We start from the raw sequence: 27,476 nt of genomic DNA on the forward strand, positions 1-27,476 counted from the left end.
ACACACACACATACACACAAACACACACACACAAACAGATAACAAAGACAAAGTTACTGCATAACACACTTTGCTTACGCAACTGTGTAAAGGATTAGATTATTACCATAATTTTCATGATTTGATTTCATCTCTCCCTCTCTCTCTTTCTTTCTTTCTCTCTCCCACTTTCTTTCTCTCTCCCTATCTCTCTCTCTCACACACACACACACACACATTCAAAAACACATGAACACACACACACAAACACATGTGCACTATTTAAGCATGTAAATAGTGAAGATTAACAATCAAACTTGGCATAAAAAAATTAAAGAATGCAACCAAAGAAATAAAGATTTAAAAATCACAAAAAGTAACAACAAAAATAAGCTACAAAACCGTGTTGTAACTTGTGCAAAAGAAACCCAAAATAAAAACAAAAATACAACACTGCAGTGACACACACATATATACGTATATATATACATATATATATAAGAAAATCACAACAAACTGTAGCTCTCCCCTTACAACACACACACACCAAAAAAAAAAAAAAAAAAAAGACAAAGCTTTCAAGACTCATGGACTACTACTGTTTCTTTTTTGTGTGTGTTTTTTTTTCTCTGATGACAAAACTGTGTGCACTTAATCTTTGCCCTTTTATGCTGCACTTCAGATTAGTTCCATATCAAAACATCTCTTTTGGCAGAATTCTGTTTTTACTGATTAACTAAGTTTATGCTGGCTGAACAAATAGATTCTGAGATCAGAATTTCTGGAATAAAATTAGCAGGATTTCTTATTTTCTTTCAGGTGACAGTTACTAAACAAAATGATGTTATTCTTTGACATAGTACTCCACTCCAAGGCAATGAAACAAGCCATTCTGATTGAGCTCACTGTGCCATACGAAAACAGAATGATGGAAGCCCTCATTTACAAGATCGAGAAGTATGCTAGTCTAGCCAGCAGCCTGCCAGAATCTGGCTTCCAAGCCAAAGTCCTTGCCATAGAGATTGGTGCAAGAGGGTTTGTGGGCTCATCTGCCTACAGCCTCATGAAACAGCTGTCGATTTCTGGCAGAGAGAGGACATGGGCTCTCAAGGCAATGGCAGAAACAGCAGAAAAGAGTTCCAGCTGGATCTGGTTGAGGAGGAATGAAAGTAAACTTCATAAGGATTAAATTTCCCTACTCAAACTAGGTGTACGATGGATCAGTGGTCTGCCAGAAAAGGTGACTCAGTCCTAAGTGGCAACTACCCTGGAGGCACGGGTTCGAACCTGCTGAGGTCCAGGAAAAAAAAAGAAAAGGCAGCAATACAAGGGCATCCAGGAGTCATGACCTGGTTGCCGCCAAGCCCCCTTAGAGTGTAAGGAGTTAAGGGCTGAAACACTTGACTGAGGAGGGGCTTCTTCTCTGAAGACCATGTACTGCCCAGTTCTCCCTAGAGTTTCTTATCACTGAGTATTATCAAAACAGGATTACAAAACAAACATCAACAAACAAATAATAAAAACAACAGCATCACATGACATCCGATTTGTAAATAGTCTTGCATATTTGTTGACATGCTCATCTGTGTAATTCTTATTTATACAAAATATATCTATGGAAGGCTTGTCATGGAAGTCCCCTGAAGATGACTAGAGGCCAAAATACTGGGAAAACCTGCTAAACTTGTTTGCTCCTCTCTTCTTCTTTCTTTTTCTTTTCGTATGCTAGCTGTACACACGCACACACACACACACACAAGCTAAATTGAAAAAAGATGCACTTTAAGTGCAGGACTTTCATATCACACACACACACACACACACACAGAAGCTAAACTGAAATAAGATGCACTTTAAGTGTAGGACTTTCATATCACACACACACACACACACACGTACACACACAAACACACACACACAATCACCCCACAACAAGAATATGGTGGGAAAAAAACAACAACAAAAAAACATGCAGCGAGCCAACCAAATGAAAAATGATCTGATATACATGCAGAGTTTAGTTTAAAGGCAAATGAATTTATGTAACAAGCTTGAACGACTGAAAACTAGAATAAACTTACCTCACTGTACCTATATTTGGTCAAAAGTTACAGAAATATGGTTATGCAACAGTTCTGTTATTTTGCATAAAAGTTCATCAAAACATTATAAAATCTGTGCCAACATCTGCCAACCCATGCCTTTTCTTCTTCTTCTCATTCACCTTTTTCTTTTTCAATCCATGAAAAATAAATCCAGCAAACCAATTTGTACCAAGTTAAAAGTTTTGGAAATGACAGTGTACAAATTCTCATGTGTCATAATTATTGAACACATAATTGGAAATAAAGAGTTAATTTTTTTTTTTTAATCTCAAAAGCAAAGTATAAACTTGGATTCAGTAATATTTCACTTGAGCTATTATTCATTGTATAGTATATTGTATTGTATTACTCTTTTTGCCACAACAGATTTCTCTGTGTGAAATTCAGGCTGCTCTCCCCAAGGAGAGCGTGTTGCTACACTGAGAGCGCCACCCTTTTTTTTTTTTTTTTTTTTCCTGTCTGCAGTTTTTCTTTTTCCTATCGAAGTGGATTTTTCTAGAGAATTTTGCCAGGAACAACCCTTTTGCTGCCATGGGTTCTTTTATGTGCGCTTAGTGCATGCTGCACACGGAACCTCAGTTTATCGTCTCATCCGATTGACTAACGTCCAGACCACCACTCAAGGTGTAGTGGAGGGGGAGAAAATACTGGCGACTCTGCCAGGATTTGAACCACTGCGCTCAGATTCTCTCGCTTCCTAGGCGGACACGTTACCTCCAGGCCATCACTCCACTCATTGTCAGGAGTTTAAAATCACAAACCTCTTTGATCAACCTTTTTTTTTCTTTAAAAAAAAAAAAAAAATCAGGACAGTGTCTAAAATCAGTGGTAATTTCACCATGTCGGACAGACTCTGAAGTTTATCAACAGATCAAATAGTGTATGAAACCTCATCAAATATCTCTGCACCCTCACCAGTAATTTCTGACAATGCAGGAGGCAGAAAAAATCAGCACATAATTGAACACATGACATGACCCGCTCTATCATCACATGATGATGGCTGGCTGTGAAAGCTGATGAAGATGTCAGTGTTGTCAAGGGTGTGATAGCAGTCCCAACCCTGAAGCACACAGGCCTGTCATTTGCTGTCCAGCTCCTGGAGACATGGACATTCAAAGGTCTGGATGGTCTGCCTGATGCACTGCTGTTCCCCAAACACCACCATCTCTGTCACTTGTGTTTTCCAGCTTTCAGCATTTTTTTTTGGGGGGGGGGGGGGGATGGGGGGGGGGGGGAGGCAGAGGTGGATGGGGGGATGGGGGTGGGGGCTTTGTGCTGCATGTACTGGACCCTGAGAGCTTGTTTCAGACACCAGCTCCGAGAAGAGCTTTGAGGTTCTCTTTGGGAAGCAGACGTTCTCAGTTTCTCAACATGTGTCCTGTCCACACTCCTGTACAGAAGGCATAACAGAAAAAAAACAGCTTCACCTTCAAGCCCCACTCCCTCTACAGAATGGTTTGAAGATGTTGAAAGGAGCTGCTTGCCTGCAACATCAGCAGGAGATCACCTTGCCTGGAACATCAGCAGGAGATTACCTTGCCTGGAACATCAGCAGGAGATCACCCTATAGAGATGTCCTGAGGAAGAGGGACAGGTGAAGCTATCTGCAATGTTGAGCTGCATTCCATCAATCGTAGTGCAGGCTTCACATATGTGGTGGACAGATGCAGGCTGGAGCAACACTCCAGTTTACCCATGTGAATGTAAGGCCCAAAGTAAACGCTGCATCAGACTGGTGGCCTATGAGTTTCAACTCTGTCAGAAAACTGCAGTCACTTTTTGCCAAAGGGCATTGATAACTGCATCATTGTGCAAAGAAAAGCCCATAGAGAAGTGAACTCACCAAACCATCATCGGTACATGTATACAAGCCAACATAGCCTACCCTTGGGAGACATTCTATGAGCTGCACAATATCATCCACTCTGTACCAAAGAACAAGTTCCTGCTCATGGGAGACTTCAACTATTGAGTTGTTTCTGTTCCTCTGAACAAGAAGCAGGACAACCAAGTGACCACACCACTGGACTTGATGGTTTAAGAGGGTGGAAAATTTCCCAATCTCCAATTTTGAAGACCTGTTACAGCTTTTGTCAGTTCATAATGCAGACAAATCAAGTGTACACGCAGCACAGGTCCTTAGATCATTTTTTGTCCCTTTCTTTTTCCTTTATCATTTTCCTTATGTCCTTCGGCTTTGAACAATAAATCTTATAGTCAAAAAAGCTGCTTGCTGTTCTGGGGAAAGGTTTTCGTACAACCAAAGTTTCCAGGCCTTGGGAACTTAGTTCATTATAGCATTGTATTTGAATAATGTTCACGCTCTATTCTGATCTATTCTAGTAAAAATCTCTTGATTGCTCAGTAATCTTCTCTCGTTTTCGTTGATGATATCCTTTCATTCTTTCAATCCCAGCTTTTTTCCAAGTGAGAAAGAATAGTGAATGTCCTTTGTACTGAATGAGTGAATTATTCCATAACAGTTGATTACGGAAGTTCTCTGGCCCAATATCGGTTTCGTTGAGAATTGTTTTGTGGTCCAAATGGGTGTGAAGGACTTTTGCCAAAATGGGTTTTTAATATCACTGTTCGATGTTAACATCTTCGATATACAGTTTATATCCAAAGCTACCAAATTATTTACAAGTTTATCAAGATGCCATTTGGGGATATAGCTCCAGTTCTCGTCTTTGTTGTTAGCAATCTTCCAGTCCACTGTAAATAAAAACTTTCTTGCATCTCATTAATATCAACCATATTAACCCCTCCTTGGCTGACGTCTGCTTCCATTATTTTTCTCTTTAATTTTTCAGAGCCTTTCCTATTTGTTTTCTTTCTTTGCCATATGAATTTATACAGCGTTCTGTTTACCTTTGTCAAAACCCACTCTGGTAGACTGATAGATTGCATCACGAAGACAAACTGGCTCAGCATAAAACTTTTTATTACACAACTATTTTTCCATATATACCAAGATCTCTTTTACTCCATGTGTAAATCACGCTGTCCATTGCTTTAATTCTGTGTGTCCAGTTGTCTTCTATATAAACTGCAGCTTGGTCATTTCTAAAGTACATTCCTAGTATTTTTATTTCTTCAGTCAAAGCAAATGGCAAGTTATGTTCTTGTTTTTGTATCCTCAAACCATTGCTTTAGTTTTGATGGGCATTTAGAAGTCCAGAAAAAAACGAAAACTCATTTATTATATCATGTGCTTTTACCATGTCATCTTTATTGTTGAGAAATAGGGTTGTATCGTCTGCTAACTGCTTTATTTTAAGCCTTACTAATTCAGTATTGACTGGTGGGAGAGCAATTCCAGATACATCGCTGTTATGTATTTTTATTGCAAGCAGTTCAACAGCTAAGATAAAAGCTAAGGGTGAAAAGGGGCAACCTTGCCTGATTCCGCATTTCACTGAAAAAGATTCAGAAATCCACCCCCCATGATTTATACTGCTGACTGTGTTGGATATGATCACATTTACCCATCTTTTAAAATCACACCCAAAACCAAAAATGTCACAGTCCCAACTGGTAGAAGTGAATATTCATGGCAGTCGCAGAATAAGAAGATTTCAAAGCAAGAATGAGTGATGGCAAACCTTATTTTTTAATGAAAAAGCTGACGTTTTGGATGATGATCCTTGTTCATAGTGGACTGGTATGCAGGCAGAGATGGGGAAAATGGTAAATGGACAAGGGTAAAGGTAGAAGGGTGAGACCTACTCAAAAGCAATGGGAAGTGATTTCTGCTAACGAGAGACAGAGTGGAGGCCTTTATCTGTCTTTGTGAGACAGCACATATACTTATTATGTACATATGTTCATATGCATACAAACAAATAGGAAATGGGTCAGTCACGTATGGCACTTCAAACTTTGGCTTTGAGTGGTGCCTGTCTGCAGGCTACAAGGTGCAAACTTTCAAAGAGAGTTGCAGCCCATGGATGTAAAAAAAAAAGAAAAGAAAAAAAAAAAAGAAAAAAAAGAAAAGAAAAAGAAGAAGACTCTTACCAACAGACCTGATATTGTGACCACCTGGATTATCAACTGACTTCAGGAAAAAAACAAAAAAAACACAGTTTTTGTGATATACCACAAGATGATTGTCTTCATACAATCATGGATACTTAATACTTACAACACTTCACACAAAACAAAATCTTCATTAACACGGGTTAAACATAAGCCTACATGGCCTTTTTTACGTGCTACAAGGAGGCAAAGAAGAACAAGGTTATATATATATATATATATATATATATATATATAGAGAGAGAGAGAGAGAGAGAGAGAGAGAGAGAGAGAGAGAGAGAGAGAGAGAGAGAGAGAGAGAGAGAGAGAGATATGGGAGGGGGTTCAGTTATAATTTAAAAAAAAAAAAAAGAAATCTAAGTCCACACTCATCCTTCAGAAAGTATGTGCATGTGACAAAAATGTGACACTTACAAGTGTCCATGGCCTTGATCATCTCGTTTTGAAAATGTCGGATGGCCCTGTCAATCTGGCCTTGAGTCTCTGTCAGCTGCTCCATGTCCAAAAAGAAGAAATGTGATGCATATTGCGAAATTTCTGTGCCCAGTTTGGCTCGTGTCTCCTGAGGAGGATCTGGTGAGGCCTGCTCAGCTGAGGCGGGTCTTGGCAGAGACAGTGGGTTTCCCTGAAAAGGAACAGAGGGTTGCCGGGTTTTTTTGTTGTTGTTTGGTTGCTGGTGCTGTTGGTTTTTTTTTCTTTCTCCAAACATATGTCAAGAGCTTTTCTTTCTACTGTGCAAGAAATGAATGCTTTCTACCCTGTTTGTATGTAGTGATTAGTCATTCGGATGAGACGATAAACCGAGGTCCTGTGTGCAGCATGCGCTTAGCGCACGTGAAAGAACCCACGGCAACAAAAGGGTTGCTCCTGGCAAAATTCTGTAGATAAATCCACTTCGATAGGAAAAACAAAACTGGTCGCAGGAAAAAATGCAAAAATTATAGGTGGCGCTCTCAGTGTAGTGACACTCTATCCCTGGGAACAGCAGCCTGAATTTCCCACAGAGAAATCTGTTGTGACAAAAAAAAACAACAACAACAAAAAAAAACAAAAAAACAAATACAAATGCAAAATCCATAAACAAATACCTAAACCTAACAGCTAAGAAACTTCAACCTGAACCTTTTTCTTGTTTACAATTAAAAGGAAAGAAATACAAATTCTGGGCAGAACACATACAGTGACACTAGATACACCATCAAAGTGTTTACTGCATATGAATATTCTAATGTGGACACTAAATTAACTAGAATGAACATAAAAGAAAAAGTGAATCGACCATTTCACTGAGTTTCAGTCAGCCTTGTCTAGGCTGGTCTGTGCAGACCTTGTTTTTTTCGTGTTCGCAGTTTAAAGAACAGAAATACAAATTCTGGACAGAACACATACAGTGACACAGACTACATCATTGATGTGTTTACTGCATTTGAATATTGTAAAGTAGATACTCAAATGACTAAAATGAACATAAAAGAGAAATTAAAACGACTGTGTCATACTTTCTCGGCGAATGTAACTAAACTTGTCATATATATCTATCTAGATCCAGAGAAAATGGCTAAATGTTGCAGTGTAACTGAGGTGATGGCAATGTCTCCATTAACAATGACTTTAAAGTATTCTTAGATGCTCAAGATATACCAAAATGATTTAAACAGTGTTATCACTTAGAACACCGCATTTGATTTATCATGTTTAAAAAAGCATGTTTAAATGTTAATTTCTGAACGTCATTGATTGATCCGAAAAAGTGCAGTGATTAAGGCAATTTTTTCCCAACCTAACAAGATGTGTTCGTATCTGCTCTCAGCCTTTTTTAAAAAAATTTTAATCTGAAGCTTTATAATAACAAATACAGAACATATTTTGATTAAATTTCTTAATTTTTTTAAAAAGTTTATCACAAGTGAGTCTTGGGCCTTGCCTCTACTTTTTTTTAAATTTATTATTTTAATGTGACCATCTCTCTCTCCTCATCCCCCCCCCACCCCCCCCCTGAAAAAAAAGACCAAAAAAAAAAAAAAACCCACACAAAAAAACAAAAACAAAAAAACACACACCCAAACATTAAGCATCAACTAACTTTTGCATTCTGCAATGAATGTTTGACTTCGCTGTCCAGATCCTGCCAAAGTGGAGTGGTAATGGAGGCCAGATTGGTGGCGATGGTTGCCTTAGTCATCATTTCCTTCAGAGCTTGATGCATTAAGTTATCTTCCCTTTGTCCACTCCATGTCAGTATAATGCCCGCTGCAAACGAAAAAGATAAGAGTGAATACAGATTGGAAAAAAAAAAAAAAAATTAAAAAATTTTTTTTTAAATCCCACCGAAAACAACAACAAGCAAACAAAAGAATGAAACACACAAAACAAAGATTTTGTTGATGATTTTAAAACATGACTTGTACTGAGAGTAGGAAGTTTTTGTGCTTGTCCTACGGCATTTGTCTCTCAGACAAATCTCCCGTATTATCAGCCCCTCTCCAATATAATCAGTCCCCCTGTTTCTTCAGCACAATCAGCCCCTCTGTCTCTCAAGCATAATCATCCCTTTTTAGTTTTACCTCTCCAGCATAATCAGTCCCTCTGCCTCTACAGCATAATCACCCCGTCTCTCCAACATAATCAACCCCCTTGTCTCTCAACATAACCATCCCCCCTCCCCCCGAATAATCAGTCCCTCTGTCTTTCCAACATAATCATCCCCCCTGTCTCTCCAGCATAATCAACCCATCTGTCTCTCCAGCATAATCATCTCTATTGCCTCTCCAGCATAATCAGCCCCTCTGTCTCTCCAGCATAATCACCCCCCCACCCCCTGTCTCCCCAGCATAATCAACCCCCTTGTCTCTCAGCATAACCATCCCCCCCCCAAATAATCAGTCCCTCTGTCTCTCCAACATAATCAACCCCCCTGTCTCTCCAGCATAATCAACCCCTCTGTCTCTCCAGCATAATCATCCCTTTTGCTTCTCCAGCATAATCAGCCCCTCTGTCTCTCCAGCATAATCACCCCCCTGTCTCTCCAGCATAATCATCCCTTTTACCTCTCCAGCATAATCAGTCCCTCTGTCTCTCCAGCATAATCACCCCCCCTCCCCGTCTCTCCAACATAATCAACCCCCTTGTCTCTCCAACATAACCCCCCCCCCCTCCACACCCCCCCCCCCTCATAATCAGTCCCTCTGTCTCTCCAGCATAATCAACCCCCCTTTCTCTCCAGCATAATCAACCCCTCTGTCTCTCCAGCATAATCATCCCTATTGCCTCTCCAGCATAATCAGTCCCTCTGTCTCTCCATCATAATTACCGCCCCCCCCCCCCCTCCCTCTCCAACATAATCAACCCCCTTGTCTCTCCAACATAACCACCTCCCCCCACCCCACCCTCATAATCAGTCCCTCTCCAGCATAATCATCCCTTTTGCCTCTTCAGCATAATCAGTCCCTCTGTCTCTCCAGCATAATCACCCCCCCCTGTCTCTCCAACAAAATCAACCCCCTTGTCTCTCCAACATAACCACCTCCCCCCCCCCCCCAGCATAATCAGTCCCTCTGTCTCCAGCATAATCATCCCTTTTGCCTCTCCAGCATAATCAGCCCCTCTGTCTCTCCAGCATAATCAGCCCCTCTGTCTCTCCAGCATAATCACCCCCTCTGCTGGATCTCTGTCTCTCCGGCATGATCATCCCTTCTGTAGGTAAAGACGATGGAAGTTTCAGTTTCAGTTTCTCAAGGAGGAGTCTCTGCGTTCGGACAAATCCATATACGCTACACCACATCTGCTAGGCAGATGCCTGGCCAGCAGCATAATCCAACGTGCTTGTCAGGCCTTGAGTGAATGCTTATATATTTGTGTACCTACCAGAGTGGATTTCTTTTTACATAATCCTGCCAGAGGACAACACTTTTTTTTGCCATAGGTTCTTTTTCAGTGTGCCAAGTGTGTGCTGCATTGGTTTATCATCTCATTCGAAAGACTAGATGACAGGTGCAACAGCCAAACGGTTAAAGCGTTGGACTTTCAAACTGAGGGTCCCGGGTTTGAATCATGGTGACGGCGCCTGGTGGGTAAAGGGTGGAGATTTTTACGATTTCCCAGGTCAACATATGTGCAGACCTGCTAGTGCCTGAACCCCCTTCGTGTGTATATGCAAGCAGAAGATCAAATACGCATGTTAAAATTCCTGTAATCCATGTCAGCGTTCGGTTGGTTATGGACACAAGAACATACCCAGCATGCACACCCCCGAAAGCGGAGTATGGCTGCCTACATGGCGGGGTAAAAACGGTTATACACATAAAATCCCACTTGTGTGCATACGAGTGAATGTGGAAGTTGCAGCCCTCGAACGCAGAAGAAGAAGAAGAAAGACAAGACTCTTATTTTCCACTTAACCCTTTGAGCCCTGAGTTCCTGAGCAATTTTAACCCTTCTGCCTGAGCTCCTGAGCCAAAATTTGCAAATAATTGGTATTTAATGTGTCATGGCAGATATAAAAAGAGTGCCCTGACCACCGCTTTACCGGTGGTAGAGAAAAATGACATAATGCCTAGCCACCGGTTGAGCGGTGCATAAATACTTGTGTCATGTTTTGCTATTGGTTGACTTATATTGAAATTGATCTTTTTTATCCAAAGCACATGCACAAAACACAGTGAAAAGGCACGGCAATGTTGGTACTACGTTTTGCTGACGTCAGAATATTACGGTTTTTCTGACTGGCTCTTCAATATAAGTCAACCAATAGCAAAACACAAGTGTTTACGCACCGCTCAACCGGTGGCTAGGCAGTATGTCATTTTTCTCTACCACCGGTAAAGCGGTGGTCAGGGCTCAAAGGGTTAAACTTGGGAGAAAGGGCGAGAGATGGATTGGAACCCACACCCTCACGAACTCTCTTTACTGGCAGCTGAGCGTCTTAACCCTTTGAGCCCTGACCACTGCTTTACCGATGGCAGAGAAAAATGACACAATGCCCAGCCACCAGTTGAGCGGTGCGTAAACACTTGAAGCGTGCAGAGTCTCAACCTGGCCCATCAGGGCAGAAATCTGGGACAAAACGTGCAAGAAAACAACTTACACAATGCAGCAAGTAACTGATATGCTTGATGATTGATCGGAAGTAGAGTATGACAATGATTACTCTGATAGTGAGGTTGAATTCGAATCGGATGATTTTGCTACAGATAGTGATGTTGAAAATGAATCTGAGCATGCAGAATCAGTTGATCAAAGGAGGCGTGTCAGGTTGAGACTCTGCACGCTTCATGGTAGAAATCGATCTTTTTTATCCAAAGCACATGCACAAAACACAGTGAAAAGGCGCAGCAACTTTGGTACTACGTTCGCTGACGTCAGAATATTACGGTTTTTCTGACTGGCTCTTCAATATAAGTCAACCAATAGCAAAACACGACACAAGTGTTTACGAATCGCTCAACCGGTGGCCAGGCATTATACCAAAAAAAGCGGTGGTCAGGGCTCAAAGGGTTAACCATTCTGCCATTAATATGTAAATACAGAAGTACAGGGGGAAAAAAAAGGAAAAAAAAAAAAAAAAGGATAAATACATTTCTATGGGTAACTTAAGACTCTGATACTGGCACCACAGAAATCTGCCAAGAAAATAATAAAAGATTCCTTCTTTCAACCAACAAACATGATTCTCTAAAACAGAAAACAACAACATTGACAACAACAACAACAACAAAAACCACACACACAACAAACCAACCTGTTTTCCTGCATATAGACTCCAGATCTTTCCTCAACCTAGTGGTGACATCTTTCACGTCCGGAACGGTTCCCCCAGAATTGTAGAAATCATTGGGAGCTTTGTTGTAGTCGATGCAGTGAATGCGGATGGGGAAGCTCTTCCTGCTCATCACTACCAGCTTGGTTTCCAGCAGATCCAGGAGAATGTCCTCCGTTGTGTCATGAGCCAGACGAATGTACTGAAAGACAAACGCAACTTTTCCAAACTGTTTGATTCGTGTGTGTGTGTGTGTGTGTGTGTGTGGTCAGGTGTTTGGTCATGTGTGTGTGTGTGTGTGTGTGTGTGTGTGTGTGTGGTCAGGTGTTTGGTCATGTGTGTGTGTGTGTGTGTGTGTGTGTGTGTGTGGTCATATGTGTGGTCATGTGTGTGTGTGTGCATGTGTGTGTGTGTGTGTGTGTGTGTGGTGTGTGTGTGTGTGTGTGTGTGTGTGTGTGTGTGTGTATGTGTGTGTGTGGCCATGTGTGTGTGTGAGTGGTCATATCCCAGAATGTCAAATTAGTTGTCCCTTTTGTTTTTTGTTGTTGTTTTTTTTGTGTGTGTGTGGCCATGTGTGTGTGTGTGAGTGGTCATATACCAGATTATCAAATTATTTGTCCCTTTTGTGTGCATGTGTGTGTGCGTGTGTGCATGTGTTTGTTGTGTGTGTGTGTGTGTGTGTGTGTGTGTGTGTGTGAGAGTGGTCATATCCAAGATTATCAAATTATTTGTCCCTTTTGTGTGGATGTGTGCATGTGTGCGTGTGTGTGTGTGTGTGTGTGTGTGTGTGTGTGTGTGTGTGCGTGAGTGTGTGTGCATGCGCGTACGTGTGTGTGTGTGTGTGTGTGTGTGTGTTCATGTGTATGTGTGTGAGTGGTCATATCCCAGATTAGCAAATTATTTGTCACTTTTGTGTGCATGCATGCGTGTGCGTGTGTGTGTGTGTGTGTGTGAGTGTGTGTGCATGCACACAGTTTCTAGATCATCACAAACGGGACAGTTTTTTTGGTGTTGACATACTGTAACATCTTTTATTTACTTTAAGGTCATTAACGCCTGGACGAAACTTCACCAGAGCCACTCTAAATTTTGCTATTGTAATATCTGAGAGAGAGAGAGAGAGAGAGAGAGAGAGAGAGAGAGAGAGGGGGGGGGGGGGTCATATCTAAAATTACCAAATTATTTGTCCCTTTTTCTTTTTTCATTTACTTGACCCTACCGTGTGTCCTCAGTCTACGTGGGTGTGATACTTCTGGACCCTTTAGGTCCTTTCCAGTACCGTGGCAATGGCCGGGCCAAGAAATCACCCAATACCACCGACATTGTAATATAACAAGAAGGCTAATGCCTGCATGACTCATGAGTGATTCCAGCAGAATTTGCCACACATATTAAAAAAAAAACAACCCCAAAAAAACCCCAAAACAACAACCAATTAAAATGTGTGAAAGTGGATTTCTAAATTTCTTACATGCCACAACACTGTCTGGGAAGATTACAGAAATGCTACAAGATAACAGTGGAACGATCAATGGACTATTTAACATTTATTGCACGCAAAAGGTGTGTGTGTGTGTGTGTGTGTGTGTGTGTGTGTGTGTGTGTGTGTGTGTGTGTGTGTGCGTGCATGCACAGTTGGAGTGTCTCTGCCATATTTGTTTTGAAATCAATTTTACCTCGGATGCCTGCAGAGTTGCTAATTCTTTCTTCATCAAATGCATAAAATGTCTGACACTGATCACCATGCGCGTGACAAGCAGGAACTGAAAACACTGCGCAATTGTACAGTGGAAACATGATCGGATACTTTACACTGGAACGCCCGCTGCCACTGGATCTCCTCCTTTAAGCCTCGCATCAGTGTTGTTTCAGCAAGACATTTTCAAATCTTATTCCACTATCACTGGGAGCCATGTCCTGTCCTTCTCTGCTTGCAGCAGCGTTCGGGATGGGGTCTAAGGCTAGAAGAGAACAACGAGACAGGTTTCACACTGTAAGGGTTTTCTCTTCTCACAAACACTCACTGCGGTGCCCACCCATTCTGGCTGCAATGATAACATGGACCCAGGCTTGGACATGCAACTGACAGACCTGGAGGAATCTGGTTAACAGTTCTTCTGTGTGGCGCCCCAATTACTCTACAAAGAGTCAAGGGGAAAGAAGAAGAAGGAGGAGCAGAAAAAGAAGAAGGAGAAGAAGAAGAAGAAGAAGGAAGAGGAGAAGAAGGAGAAGAAGAAGGAGGAGGAGGAAAAGGAGGAGGAGGAGGAGAAGAAGAAGAAGAAGAAGAAGAAACAGAAGAAGAAGGAAGAGGAGAAGAAGAAGAAGAAGAAGGAGAAGAAGAAGAAGAAGGAGGAGGAGGAAAAGGAGGAGGAGGAGAAGAGGAAGAAGAAGAAGAAAAAGAAGAAGGAGAAGAAGAAGAAGGAAGAGGAGGAGAAGAAGAAGAAGGAGAAGAAGAAGGAGGAGGAGGAAAAGGAGGAGGAAAAGAAGAAGAAGAAGAAGAAGAAGAAGAAGAAGAAGAAGAAGGAAGAGGAGAAGAAGAAGAAGAAGAAGGAGAAGAAGAAGGAGGAGGAGGAAAAGGAGGAGAAGGAGAAGAAGAAGAAGAAGAAGAAGAAGAAGAAGAAGAAGAAGGAGAAGAAGAAGGAGAAGAAGAAGAAGAAGAAGAAGAAGGAAGAAAGAAGAAGAACAAGAACAAGAGCAAGAAGAGCAAGAACAAGAAAAAGAAGAAGAATATAGATTCACTGTCAATAGGATGTCTGCAACAGGCCACCATCATGCTATGCTCAGTGATTCTAGTGCTGGTGATTCCCCCGAGAGACATCAAAGAAAAAAGATTTAATTTGCCGTGTTCCTACTTCAGGGCTGCTCTCAGGTGTGTGGTGTGTCCTCCTACACAAGTGCTGTGTCTTGAGTTGGAAAGCCAGTTTGGGAGATCATCAAGCACAAGCATGTTTTCAACACACACACACACACACACAAATACACACAGGCATACACAATCACACACCTTACAGACGTAATCTACACTGTCACTGATTTGTTGTTTTTGTTGTTGATGCTGTTATGTTTTTAACTCTCTCCATACGAACGGCGAAAGAGACGACGTTAACAGCGTTTCATCCCAATTACCATCATCAAAATATTGCAAGCGGAACGCTCTTATACTGAAGAGGTGAATGTTGACAAAAGAATACCACAGTTCTGATGACGGAAGCTAAAGGTTGGGTCATTCAGACACCCACTGGACATCCAAGGGGTCTGTGTAGAGGAGAAGAGAGGACTGGCCGTACTGAGTGAGTTAAGCTTGTCTTGGGCAGGCATGTACCTACCTCATGCAGGTCAGAATTCAAAGGACTCACCCACGACGGCAGTGCCCCTCTTTGGTCTTCTCCTTCAAAGTCAAACAATCCAAAAGCATCCGTCGGAATCTGCGGTGGTGGTTGATGACTCGGGCCTGCTGCTTCCCTGTCCATGATGTGAGAGCGACAAAAGATTTAATTTCATTTTATTAATCTTTTTAAAAAAAATTTTTGTTCAATTTTGATTGCACATAAATATTTAACATAAGTACTTAAATACATTGATATGATAAGAAAGAGTACACAGTAAATAAGACATAAAAAAATGAAGAAACACAAGATGACAGTGAGAATAGGTACTGCAATTCAAGAAAATAGATCATTTGAATATATCATCAAAAAACAACACAAACAACAAAAAAACCAACAACAACAACAACCCCCCCCCCCACACACACACCCCTCCCACATACACACACACACCATTCCACCCAAAATAAATCATTTCAAAATAGCAACAAAAGATAAGCGGGAAAATCCTGCCAGTACCACACTCTTTCTTGTTGATGCTTTTTTTTTCTTTCTTTCTTTTTTTTTTCCTTCTTCTTTCTTGTTGTTTTGTGTGAGGCCTCAGTTGTGTGCAGACCTGGTTTCTTTGTCCTTGTCTTTTTTTTCCTTTTTTATATGTTAATGGTTCACATGTCTTGATCATTGGCCAACCACACCCCCCAACCCCCTCCCACAACATCCCTTACCCTCTCCTTGCCCCCTCCTTTCCCCCCCCCCCTTTTTTTTTTATATGTTAATGGTTCACATGTCTTGATCATTGGCCAACCACACCCCCCAACCCCCTCCCACAACATCCCTTACCCTCTCCTTGCCCCCTCCTTCCCCCCCCCCCTTTTTTATATGTTAATGGTTCACATGTCTTGATCATTGGCCAACCATACCCCCCAGCCCCCTCCCGCAACATCCCTTACCCCCTCCTTTCCCCCCCCCCCCTTTTTTTATATGTTAATGGTTCACATGTCTTGATCATTGGCCAACCACACCCCCCAGCCCCCTCCCACAACATCCTTTACCCTCTCCTCGCCCCCTCCTTTTTTCTTTTTTTTTTTCACTTTTTTTTTTTTTTTTTTTGCTCTTGTGAGTCTTTTCTGCCTGGGGGGGAGGTTGGAGGGGGTGGTGGAGGGGGGGGGGGGGGGAGGAGTTTTCTCTTGTGTCTTTTCTGCCTGGAGTGGGGGGTGGGGGCAGTTTGCTCTAGTGTCTTTTCTGCCTGGGGGGAGGAGGTGGGGGAGTTTGCTCTTGTGTCTTTCTGCCTGGGCTGGGGGAGGGTTGGAATGGGGGGGGGGGGGGGGGGGGGGGGTTTGCTCTTGTGTCTTTTCTGCTGCCTGTCTGTCTGCTTCAATGTCTCTCACCTCTCACTCCCCCTGTGTCATCACTCACTCTGACTTAACACAGATCATGAAGATTTATTTTAAACAACATATATATCTTAGAGCCACAAAGGTGGAAGCGAGTTTGGTGCAAAATATTGTCACGTGGAAGTTTGACCCTTTCAATGCCGACACATTTTTTGCAAAAATGATGAGAATATTTCCAGAAAAATGGGGGAAAAAAAAAAAATCATGCTTGCCATCATAGTTCAGTTACATCTCCCAAACTACTGAAGATAAAGAATATGAAAGTATATATATATATAAAAAGAGGGAACATTTCCAGTATTATGTATGTATGTATGTATGCATGTATGTATGTATACATACGAAATGCTATGCATGCACATGTACAAATGTGCATATCCACAGTCTGCCAATACTGCAAAGGCAAAATCAATATGCATGTAAGGAAGACCAAGTTCTTATGCTTTTTCCACTTTACATAATTCTATCTAATTCAAATAACTTTTCTAATATGTCTAAAGTAGAAAGATATTAAAAACACAGTCTGATCTCATCTGATGCCTCTGTCTGTCTGTCTACATAGTTTGATCTCTTTCCAGGCTTCTGTCTGTGTCTATCATTTTTTCAGAATGTATTTATTTATTTATTCATTTATTTATTTAGTGTGTGTGTGTGTGAGTGAGTGAGTGAGTGAGTGAGTGAGTGTGTGTGTGTGTGTGTGTGTGTGTGTGTGTGTGTGTGTGTGTGTGTGTGTGTGTGTGAGTGAGTGAGTGAGTGAGTGAGTGAGTGTGTGTGTGTGTGTGTGTGTGTGTGTGTGCGTGTGCGTGCGCGCCATTTTCTTTTCTTTCTTTTTTCTTGTTATTGAGTGAGTGAGTGAGTGAGTGAGTGAGTGAGTGTGTGTGTGTGTATGTGTGTGTGTGTGTGTGTGTGTGTGTGTGTGTGTGTGTGTGTGTGTGTGTGTGTGTGTGTGTGTGTGTGTGTGTGTGTGTGTGCACCATTTCCTTTTCTTTCTTTTTTTCTTGTTATTTTCATTCTTTCTCTTTTTCCTTTCAATTTTTTTTTTTTTAAATTGAAAAACAAAACAAATACACATGCCGTTGATATGACTTACATGTATGATGTACATGTGACTGTTTTTGTGAGGAAAACAAAAGTACAAAAAGTACATATCATCATACTGCTTTCCGACAAATTCCAACAATCCACTCTCCGAAACAACTATATTTATATAATGCAACTTAAACACAAGACACTCACACTCACAAACACACATGTATGTGCAAGCACACATGTCATCATGCAAACACAAGAGTGTGTGCATGTGCATACACATGCATGCGAGTATGTTTGTACGCAGGGGTGTGTGGGGGTGTGGGGGGGTTGCATGTATGCATGAGGTGACAGAAACTGAAACAGAGACAAAAAAGAAACCTTTCAAGAACTGTGCCATACCCTGGTTCATCAGTCTCATCAATGGCAGCAAATATCTTGATCTTCTTGGAGAACCAGTCTTTGTCCTCTTGCTGAAAAACAGGACAAACGAAACATCACCCACCCTGTCTCACACTCTCCATCCAGTTGGCTACGGCAGCTGAACAAACAATCATCAAATTCTTTGCTCGCTGGCACAAGCACTGAACTGGCAGACATGAACCGAAAACAACTGCACAGTTTGAGGACTGGTAGTCATGTAACATTTCCCCACCTCTTGTCATGAAGGTCCTGTAAAGGACAGTTCATGGCAAAATACATTCACAAGCAAGGGAGATTACAAGAACATGTAAAACATGGAGTGATGGCCAAGAGGTAACGCGTCCGCCTAGGAAGCGAGAGAATCTGAGGGCGCTGGTTCGAATCACGGCTCAGCCACCAATATTTTCTCCCCCTCCACTAGACCTTGAGTGGTGGTCTGGACGCTAGTCATTCGGATGAGACGATAAACCGAGGTCCCATGTGCAGCATGCACTTAGCGCATGTAAAAGAACCCATGGCAACAAAAGGGTTGTTCCTGGCAAAATTCTGTTGAAAAATCCACTTCGACAGGAAAAACAAATAAAACTGCATGCAGGAAAAATGCAAAAAAAATGGGTGGCGCTGTAGTGTAGCGACGCGCTCTCCCTGGGGAGAGCAGCCCAAATTTCACACAAAGAAATCTGTTGTGATAAAAAGGAATACAAATACATGTAAAACTGATTCTTGAGGCAAACAGGCCACCGTCCAACATCAATGGATACATCTGTATGATCATAGGCATGGTGTGTGAATGTGTGTAACAAAGTAGAAGCAGTATATTGCGGTGTCTGTTGATCACCTCCATGAAACTGAAACAGCTTTAATAATCATTTTCCACCGGTAACAGAACCACTATCCAGTTCCCACACTTAGCTTTAAAATAAAACCATTGTCTTTTCAACCTTTTGCCTGCGATGCAACATGTTCATTGATTTCTATATGAACTAACCTTTAACTGGTCCACGTTGAATTTGTAAGGGTATGATATGGGCTCAGTGGGCACATCAGCTGTTGTGGGGCTCTCCACCTCTGGAGTAGTTTGAACGTTTCCATTCCCAGTGATCTTTTCATCACATTGCACAAAAAAATACAAAAAACATTAACAACCATATTTATGTGTATATGGTTTGTCTGCATGTGCCATACATAATGTGTGAAAGTCTTTTCGTGACAACTGTGTGCAACTAGTGCGGAAAAAAAAAAAAAATGTGAATGTGTGTATCAGACTGGATGATTGATGGGGTGTCATGACTGAATGGTCAGAGCACTGGGCTTTGTATCTGAGGGTCTTGAGATCAAACCCGGTGCAGAGTTGGGGTGTTTGTTCCCCCAAACTACCTCCCGCCCCCCACCCCACCCCCACACCCCCGATCTTCCAGGTTAGCTGATGTGCAGACCTGCCAGAGCCTGAACCTCTGTCATGTGGATGCAAGTGTAAAAGATAAAAAATACACACACCTTAAAGATCCTGTAATCAATGTTAGTATGTTGGTGGGCTGTGGTAACATGAAGGTACCTAGCATGCCCTGAAAAACAAACTATCAGTATGGCTGGCTGCCTGCCTGGTAGGGTAGAAACAGTCATACAAATAAAAGCCCACTTGTAGATCTATACAAATGAACATGGGAGCTGTTGTCCACAAATATGTGTGTGTGTGTGTGTGTGTGTGTGTGTGTGTGTTTTAGAGAGAGAGAGAGAGAGAGAGAGAGAGAGAGAGAGACAGACAGACAGACAGACACAGACAGAGACAAAGATACAGAGACAGGGAAAGAGCATGTACATATGTCTGCATGTGTGCGTGTATGCATCTATATATGTAAATATTAATATGCATGCAATATGATGTATATGATGTATGTGTGTGTGTGTGTGCTTGCCTGTACCAGAGGCAGACATGCACAGACGGACACAGAATTTTCCTGACATTAAAAGAAGTTCTTCTGAACATTTACCTCACCACATACTCCAGACAGCTGGGGAAAGGAGACAGAAGAAAAAAAAGAAAAGAAAAAATAAACAGAGAGAACAAAACTAATGAGTTACAAACATAAAACACCACACTGAAACAGACAACTAAACTGACTAGTACTGACCTCAGCGCTGGGAGTGGATCTTCCACTATCAGACATGTTGATGAACGGTCTAGCTCTGGGTGGAGTCAACACTGGAACATCAAAGCACTGACAATTAATAGCAAGGAATCAAAACTGCTTAACACATGTACATATATGTTCACTGACAACCAATGGCTTTCTTGATGATTCTACAAATTGTATATGTCTTAAAAAAACAACAACAAAAAACGACGACAAAGCATGGAATAAAGTACCAGGGAAAATGACTATGGAGTGAATCATAGGAAAAAAAAGTACATGTAACTTTGCAATCAAACCCAAACCTTAAAAATTACATCACATGAAATGCTCACACACATGCACTGTGCTACAGGTATGTATTTTCAACTTTGCTACAGGTGCATGCAAAGAAAGCACTGACTACTGCCAAGGGGTATACAGTCTCTAGACTAAAAATACAAAAGGATATTACATTCACCACTTGCAATGCCGACAAAAACACATAATCCGACAATGCAACAGGTTTCAACTCTGAGCAGATGCTTACTTCGATAACTGCTGGACTGAAATCAATCTAGCTTTGATTTCAAATCCATGGGCAACTGAAGATGACATCTGAGCATTTTATTATGTCGTTGTTGTTGTTGGTTGTTTTTTTTTTGTGGCCAATCAAAGACAGCATTTAACGAAGTATTTCGTTGTTGTTGTTTTTTGGTCAATCAAAGACAGCATTTAACGAAGTATTTCGTTGTTGTTTTTTTTGGTCAAGCAAAGACAGCATTTAACGAAGTATTTTGTTTTGTTTTTTTTGTCAATCAAAGACAGCATTTAACGAAGTATTTCGTTGTTGTTGTTTTTTTGGTCAATCAAAGACAGCATTTAACGAAGTATTTCGTTGTTGTTTTTTTTGGTCAATCAAAGACAGCATTTAAATAGGTATTTAATTTTTTTCATAGTCTACTGATGGTAACCTTTAAGTCTTACATTTCATCTCTGTTCATTTCTGTTGTCATACATACATACAGACACATATTATAGACATAGATATATACAGATATAGTCAGATATAGATATATATATTTTCCAGTTTAAAAAAACCCCACTCTTTTCAATGCATAAAACAACATTTTACAAATTAATGCATACATACATATATTCACACAGCTGTCCATTCATCCATTCGTATCTGAATATACATCTTTCTCTCTCTCTCTCTTTCTATGTGTGTGTGTGTGTGTGTGTGTGTGTGTGTGTGTGTGTGTGTGTGTGTGAGTATATATATGTGGATATCTATCTAGCTATCTATCTATACGTATACACACACACACACAATTTTCAGGTACTCATGTACACATGGATGTACACACATTCACATGTGATTGACAAGACATGGATCACATTATCTTTCAATGCATTATACGGCATTATTTTATATTACATGACATTAAGAAATGCGCTCGTTGACCCATTGAATCCAGTCTTGGTGAGCACTGCCATTAGTTTCAAGTGAAGATTGCTAAAATTTGACTTGAATTCTCCTGACCCCTGCTTCACTGGCAAATTGCTTTTTTCCCTTCTGTCCCCGAAGACTGGAACCAGAATCCAAAACATTGTAACTACATTAAAAACACACTGATTTAATGGAGAGAAGTTACAAAGCTGGAGGATATTCTACTGGCATACACACGTGTCAAAGACAGAATGTGTCTGAATGCGTGTTGCACATGTGTGCATGTATTGCACATGTGTGTGTGTGTTTCTGCGCATGTGTGCGCAATGTGTTTGCGTACAACTGCATATGTGTAAAAGTGTATGTGTGCATGTGGTTATGTTTGTGGGTGTACAAGTCTGCAAGCACTTGTATACATGCACCTCAAACATGCAACCTGAACAGAAGCCAAGTTCAAAAAAACAACAAAACAACAACAACAACAAAAAACAGAAGGGAAATCCACTCAAAATTATAACCCATCCTAGAAATTTGAAAACAGCAACAAAAAAACATACTCTGTAGATGAACATTCTTGCCCTTTCTGAACTGATGGAACCCTGGCCTCGGCTGGTCAACAAGTGGCTCTGGTGCAGTTGCCGCTCGCTGTAATGTTGGCGTCAGTCGTTCACTCTTATCTGGGTAAGTGGCCTGCTTCCTTACTGGTGATGGCTTCTGACGATTGCCTTGCTGGCCTCTATATTTGTCTGGCATTCTGCTTGCTGATGGGTATACCGCTGTGTTTGTGAACTGATTGACTGGTACACACCTAGTCCTGCACAGTGCTGTTGCTGTTTAGTTAATTAGACTCTGCATAAATTTCTTCTTTTCTTTAAAAATTCCATCACAAAGCAGCTCTGCTAAATGTTTTCACACAGAAACAGCATGTCCATGTTCTCTGGCTTGGTGATTTTCTGGAAAAAACACTTGAGTTGGGTTACATTGCTCATGCACTCTTACTGGAGTCGTCGTCTTCTTCTTCTTGTTCGTTAGATTGCTGGAGTCTAATAATTTCTAGTTCAGTAAATTCTCGGGAGAAGCTCAGCAACTGTTAACTGATCGTAGAAGCATCCGCCCATGAATATTCATTACAGACACAGTAGATATTAAGTGGCACAGCAAGCATCAGTCCATGAGTACTGATATACTGCACACAACAAATTATTGTCCAGTGGTGCTACCACACCGGAAACAAAAACCACTCAAGTTGGTGACCTAACTTCCAAAAGACTGTGCTTTGGCAGACTTAACAGTGAAGTTATGCATACACACACACACACACACACACACACGTGTGTGTGTGTATACATAAAAAGCAGCTCAGCAGATACTCAGAGCCCTGGAATGTGCAACTGATGAGAACTGAGGCTAACAGTGATGAACAGACAGAAAGAACAGACAATAAAAAGTGGAATAATACAATACAAGACAACACAACACAATGCAATACATACTGGATGAAGAATTTTCTTACAATAAACATGCATTTACAAAAAAACAAAAAAATTGTTTCCCCCTTATCATGTGACCGATACAGGATTGCATGTGCACCACCAATTACAAAAGCAGGACAAAAATAAGGGTTGCAGAAACCACCAGTTACAAAAGCAAGACCAACCAACCAAGGGATTGCATCAACCACCACCAACAACAAAATCAAGACTGAAACAGTGAGTTAATTAACCACCAGTCAAAAAAGCAAAGACCCACCCCCACCCTCACACCTCCCCCCCAGATAAAGAACACATTCAAAGCTCAGCACCACCCTGCTTTGCTATGTTTATGATAAAGATTGAAGTTATGACCCCAAAACAAAAACAACAACAACACACACACACACCACACCACACTCACTCACACACACACACACGCGCACAAACACACACACACACATATATATATATATATATATATATATATATATATATATAGAGAGAGAGAGAGAGAGAGAGAGAGACAGACAGACAGACAGACAGACAGATACAGACAGACAGACAGACAGAGACAGACACAGAGACAGACACAAAGACAGAGAGGGATGGACAGACAAGACAGATAGTTAATCACTCACAAAAGTGTGCACACTTTTTTTTTACAATGAAGAAGAGATGAGGCATCTCCCCGACTAATGACAGTACCTGCAAGAGCAAACTTGTGCTATTTTCCTTTCACCATTATCACTGTTGTTGTTGCTGTTGGTGGCTTTTTTTTTTTTTTTTTTTTTAAATGATTACATGATCTCTAATCAGCACCCTGTCCACAGACACCTGCTACACCAAACAAAAGCACAGAAGGTGGTTTTCTAAACTGTTGTGTTATCTCGTTTTGCCAAACTGTATGTCAGTGGGATACCTTCACTGGTGATAACAAATGGCTACTGCTGGCTACCTGATCTGTATGTCATCTACAGGTCTCACAGTCTTATTTATCATGCTGGTATTTGAAAATCCTAACCATGATCGTTATATTCTGAAGGCTACAACAGTCATTTCATGTTGTAAGTGTTGTTGCTAGAATGACCACAGTTTTTTTTAATAACTATATCAGTGTTCTGCCCAGCTCTTACTCTGGATTTCAGATGCATTCAAATATTACTTTGACTTAATAAAAACACTAAGAACTTTCAAAACATTTCATTAAGCCCTCCCCCCCCCAAAAAAAAACAAACAACAACACCAAACAAACAAACAAACAAAAAAAAAAGCATCAAAATCTTACTTTTGCCTTAAAAAGCAAGTAAAAAAAAGAACAAAAAAGAGAAGTAAGCATTCATATAAATTTAAACAGTTTACAAATGATATATCAGTAACCTTAATCTGCATCAAATTATAATACAACCATCAAATTATAATACAACAGATAAGTCTGCATCAAATCATAATACAACAGGATTCAGGTTTGGAGTCAGTCACTGGTCACTGAAGCATTCAAATGTGAAATGACTCAAAGATGTGAAGGCCAGTTGGCCACTTGACCTACTGATTTTTTCAACAAGTTGGTCCGACCAAAAGGACATTTATAGGTTTCTCTCAATCTCCTGCAAAATAATCGCAACTGCAGTTTCAAACTCTCTCTCTCTCTCTCTCTCTCACACACACACACACACACACACACACTACTGTTTTTCCATTGCAGTTCATTTCTGTTTTATTACAATATCTGTTCTGTTTTATCACAGCGTCTGTTTCCTGCCACATGTCTGAAGGCACAGTATCTGCATGGCCACTCAGTGTCTATGTACTTGTGCACACAGATAACTGCACATGTTGGACATAACACAATAGTTGTTACTGTTGACACAACTTGGCAGAATGAACAATCATCCCTGACAACATTAACAACGAAAACATGACAAAGTTGATCGACCCTTGCTTTGAGCAATCCATCTTCATTTTTTGTCATAGTCACAGACAGTTCCACAGGGCACTATACATCATTTCAGAATCTGAGTGCAAAAGAAATCTTGTGTTTGAAAGAGTACATGTATGCAGCGCATCAGCATGGTCACCACTTTCAGGTAATCAACATTGTGACTGCAAACTCACAGACAACTTACTTTTGCCTTTTTGTTTTACTAGTTTTGACTAGTTTTGAACCAGCTTATGCTAGTGGTGTGGAGAGAGTTTCTGTGAGGGTTAGAAACTGCGGCAACATCCACAAATTTCACCCCTGAAGACGGAATGAATAATGTTTTCAACAAGACGTGGACGTTCATTCCAACAGTCACACAGAGTAGTGGAGGGAAAGAAATGTAGACTGTTGAAAATGCTATGAACTCCTGCACAACTGTCCTTGAAACGTGCTCATGTGTCATTTGTCTCTGAAACCCATGCACTGTTCAGCACCAATCCAATTACTGTTTGCAATTCAAAACAGGCTGTGAATTACATTGTTTTTCCTGTAATGGGTCTGTGTTTTATTCATATGTGCAGGCAGGAAGATGGGATTTTTTTAATGAGTGCGGCTGTTACCCATATTTGTCAGTGTGTAAGCGTGTGCTTGCCTGAGTGTGCGTGCGTGCATGTGCATGTGTCTGTGTGTGTGTGTGCATGCATGTGTGTGTCTGTGTGTATGTATGTGTCTGTGTTGACTGTTTCCAGGTAATTTTATTTGATCAAGATTAGTGTGTATGTGCACACATAATGCATGCATGCTTGTATGGGAAACTTTTCCTTTGCAGCAGTCAACAACACAACAACAGCAGCAACAATAACGACACATACACAGGTGCATGTGCACACGCGTGCGCACACACACACACACAAACTTCAAAATTTGTTTTTCTAGTTCAGTCTGCAGTCTTGGCTTTCACCTGAATTTGTGTCTTCCAATGGAGTCTCATGGTAACCATCTGAGCAATATTCTTTACTTTCATTTTCAAAAGATTTGTAAAATTTTCCCCTTCCTGTCTATTGACACTGCCAACATTACCTTCATTTTCAAAAGATTTGTAAAATCTGTCCCTTCCCTGTCTACTGATGCTGCCAATAAAGTTTGTTGTATCCATTTTGTCTCGCTTGATTTGTTGCAACTCTCTCTGAGCTGTCCTTCCAAATGATATACATGCTCCTGAAAATACAGAATAGAGCTGCTTGACAAATCCTAAAAAGATATCAAAAAACTAGAGTGCTTTTGCCCTCTTGTGGACACTTCACTGGCTGCTTGTTTAACCCAGAATTGAATACAAAGTTGCCACTCTATGCTTTAAGTGCCTTATTCATGACACAATGCCCTCACATCCATCTGAACTTCTCAAACCATACTTCTCATAGAATATTAACATATCTCTGGACTCCTCTTATCTAACTGTTCCCCAATCTCTGCCCATTGCTCTCAGACAAACAACTCCTCTTTCAAACTTCAAAGCAAATGTGAAAACTTTGTTAAAGAACAAACATGTCATGACTTCAAAGAGCTGTTGTCTCAGTTCAAGGAAAGATGAGTGAATGTGATGTGATGAGTGATTCAAGGGAATGGGCATGAGGGGTGGTGGAATGGGGGGGAGGTGGTGGTGGAAGTGTAGTTCGAATAGTTGAATCATTGCTGCTTTATTTTAGTTTTTACCACTTTCACCATTTGTATCCTTTCATTTCAATTTCAGTTATTTTTTTTTTAATCGGCTGAACAGAATTATAACAATCTACTTTTAAATACACACATATTTCAACTATGAATACTCTTATATGATTTGTTTACTTATGTTTTGGGGTATGTGATGGAGTACATGCAATTGCTGTTGCATTTAGGGTATGTATTTGATGGTCTTGTAAACAGCTTTTTGTAGAATCAATGACTGGTTTTGTTTTTGTTGTTTCAGTTTCACGATTCTTTCACATATCTCTATTTCATTGTATGCGTTCATTCGATTCTTTTCTTAAAAAAAAAAAGAAAAGAAAAAGAAGAAAAAAAAAGAAAAAAGAAATTTGATTAGAGCTTGCTTCAGCTTGAATCTTGCAGTTTAGAATACTAAACTCAGGGGGCCGTTCAAATGAAAAAATAGAGGTTGTTTTAGACTGACCTTGATGCGCTGAGTCGAATGCAACCCTCAGCTAAGCTCTACGGCCACTCCTTGTCAATGAAACAGAGACATAATAAATAGTAAACTCAGTCGGTCACTTCCCGAGCAACTATCGGCGAGCCATTTCACCCACGTGATCAGCAGTCAAAATGGCGTGCAGGTCGGGAAGGAGTACTACTTACCGTGCATTTGATCCAGTTTCGTGGCAAAAGGAATGCTCTTAGAGCTTAGCTGAGGGTTGCATTCGACTCAGCGCATCGAAGTCAGTCTAAAACACCTTCTACTTTTTCATTTTAACGGCCC

At 40.9% G+C, this 27,476-nt stretch overlaps 1 protein-coding gene across 4 annotated transcripts in view; it reads right to left on the reverse strand.

Annotated features, from left to right (window-relative positions):
* The window catches only part of LOC143281032 (transient receptor potential cation channel subfamily M member-like 2), an 84,148-nt gene that overhangs the window by 56,009 nt on the left and 663 nt on the right, over nt 1–27,476 (reverse strand). For 2 of the 4 annotated variants that reach the window (XM_076585931.1, XM_076585934.1), the window contains exons 2-8: nt 20,185–20,255; nt 19,041–19,154; nt 18,032–18,102; nt 15,237–15,342; nt 11,863–12,082; nt 8,209–8,375; nt 6,540–6,750 (exon numbers count right to left, since the gene is read on the reverse strand). In XM_076585931.1, the coding sequence (XP_076442046.1) occupies nt 6,540–6,750; nt 8,209–8,375; nt 11,863–12,082; nt 15,237–15,342; nt 18,032–18,102; nt 19,041–19,154; nt 20,185–20,220 (925 nt within the window). In that variant the 5' untranslated portion in view covers nt 20,221–20,255. Of the gene's footprint in view, nt 1–6,539; nt 6,751–8,208; nt 8,376–11,862; nt 12,083–15,236; nt 15,343–18,031; nt 18,103–19,040; nt 19,155–20,184; nt 20,256–22,173; nt 22,431–27,173; nt 27,371–27,476 lie in introns of those variants that run through there. The other 2 variants (XM_076585930.1, XM_076585932.1) reach the window with 2 other exon arrangements.

This window comes from Babylonia areolata, chromosome 4 (assembly GCF_041734735.1).
Source record: "Babylonia areolata isolate BAREFJ2019XMU chromosome 4, ASM4173473v1, whole genome shotgun sequence".
Classification (NCBI taxonomy): Eukaryota; Metazoa; Mollusca; class Gastropoda; order Neogastropoda; family Buccinidae; genus Babylonia; species Babylonia areolata.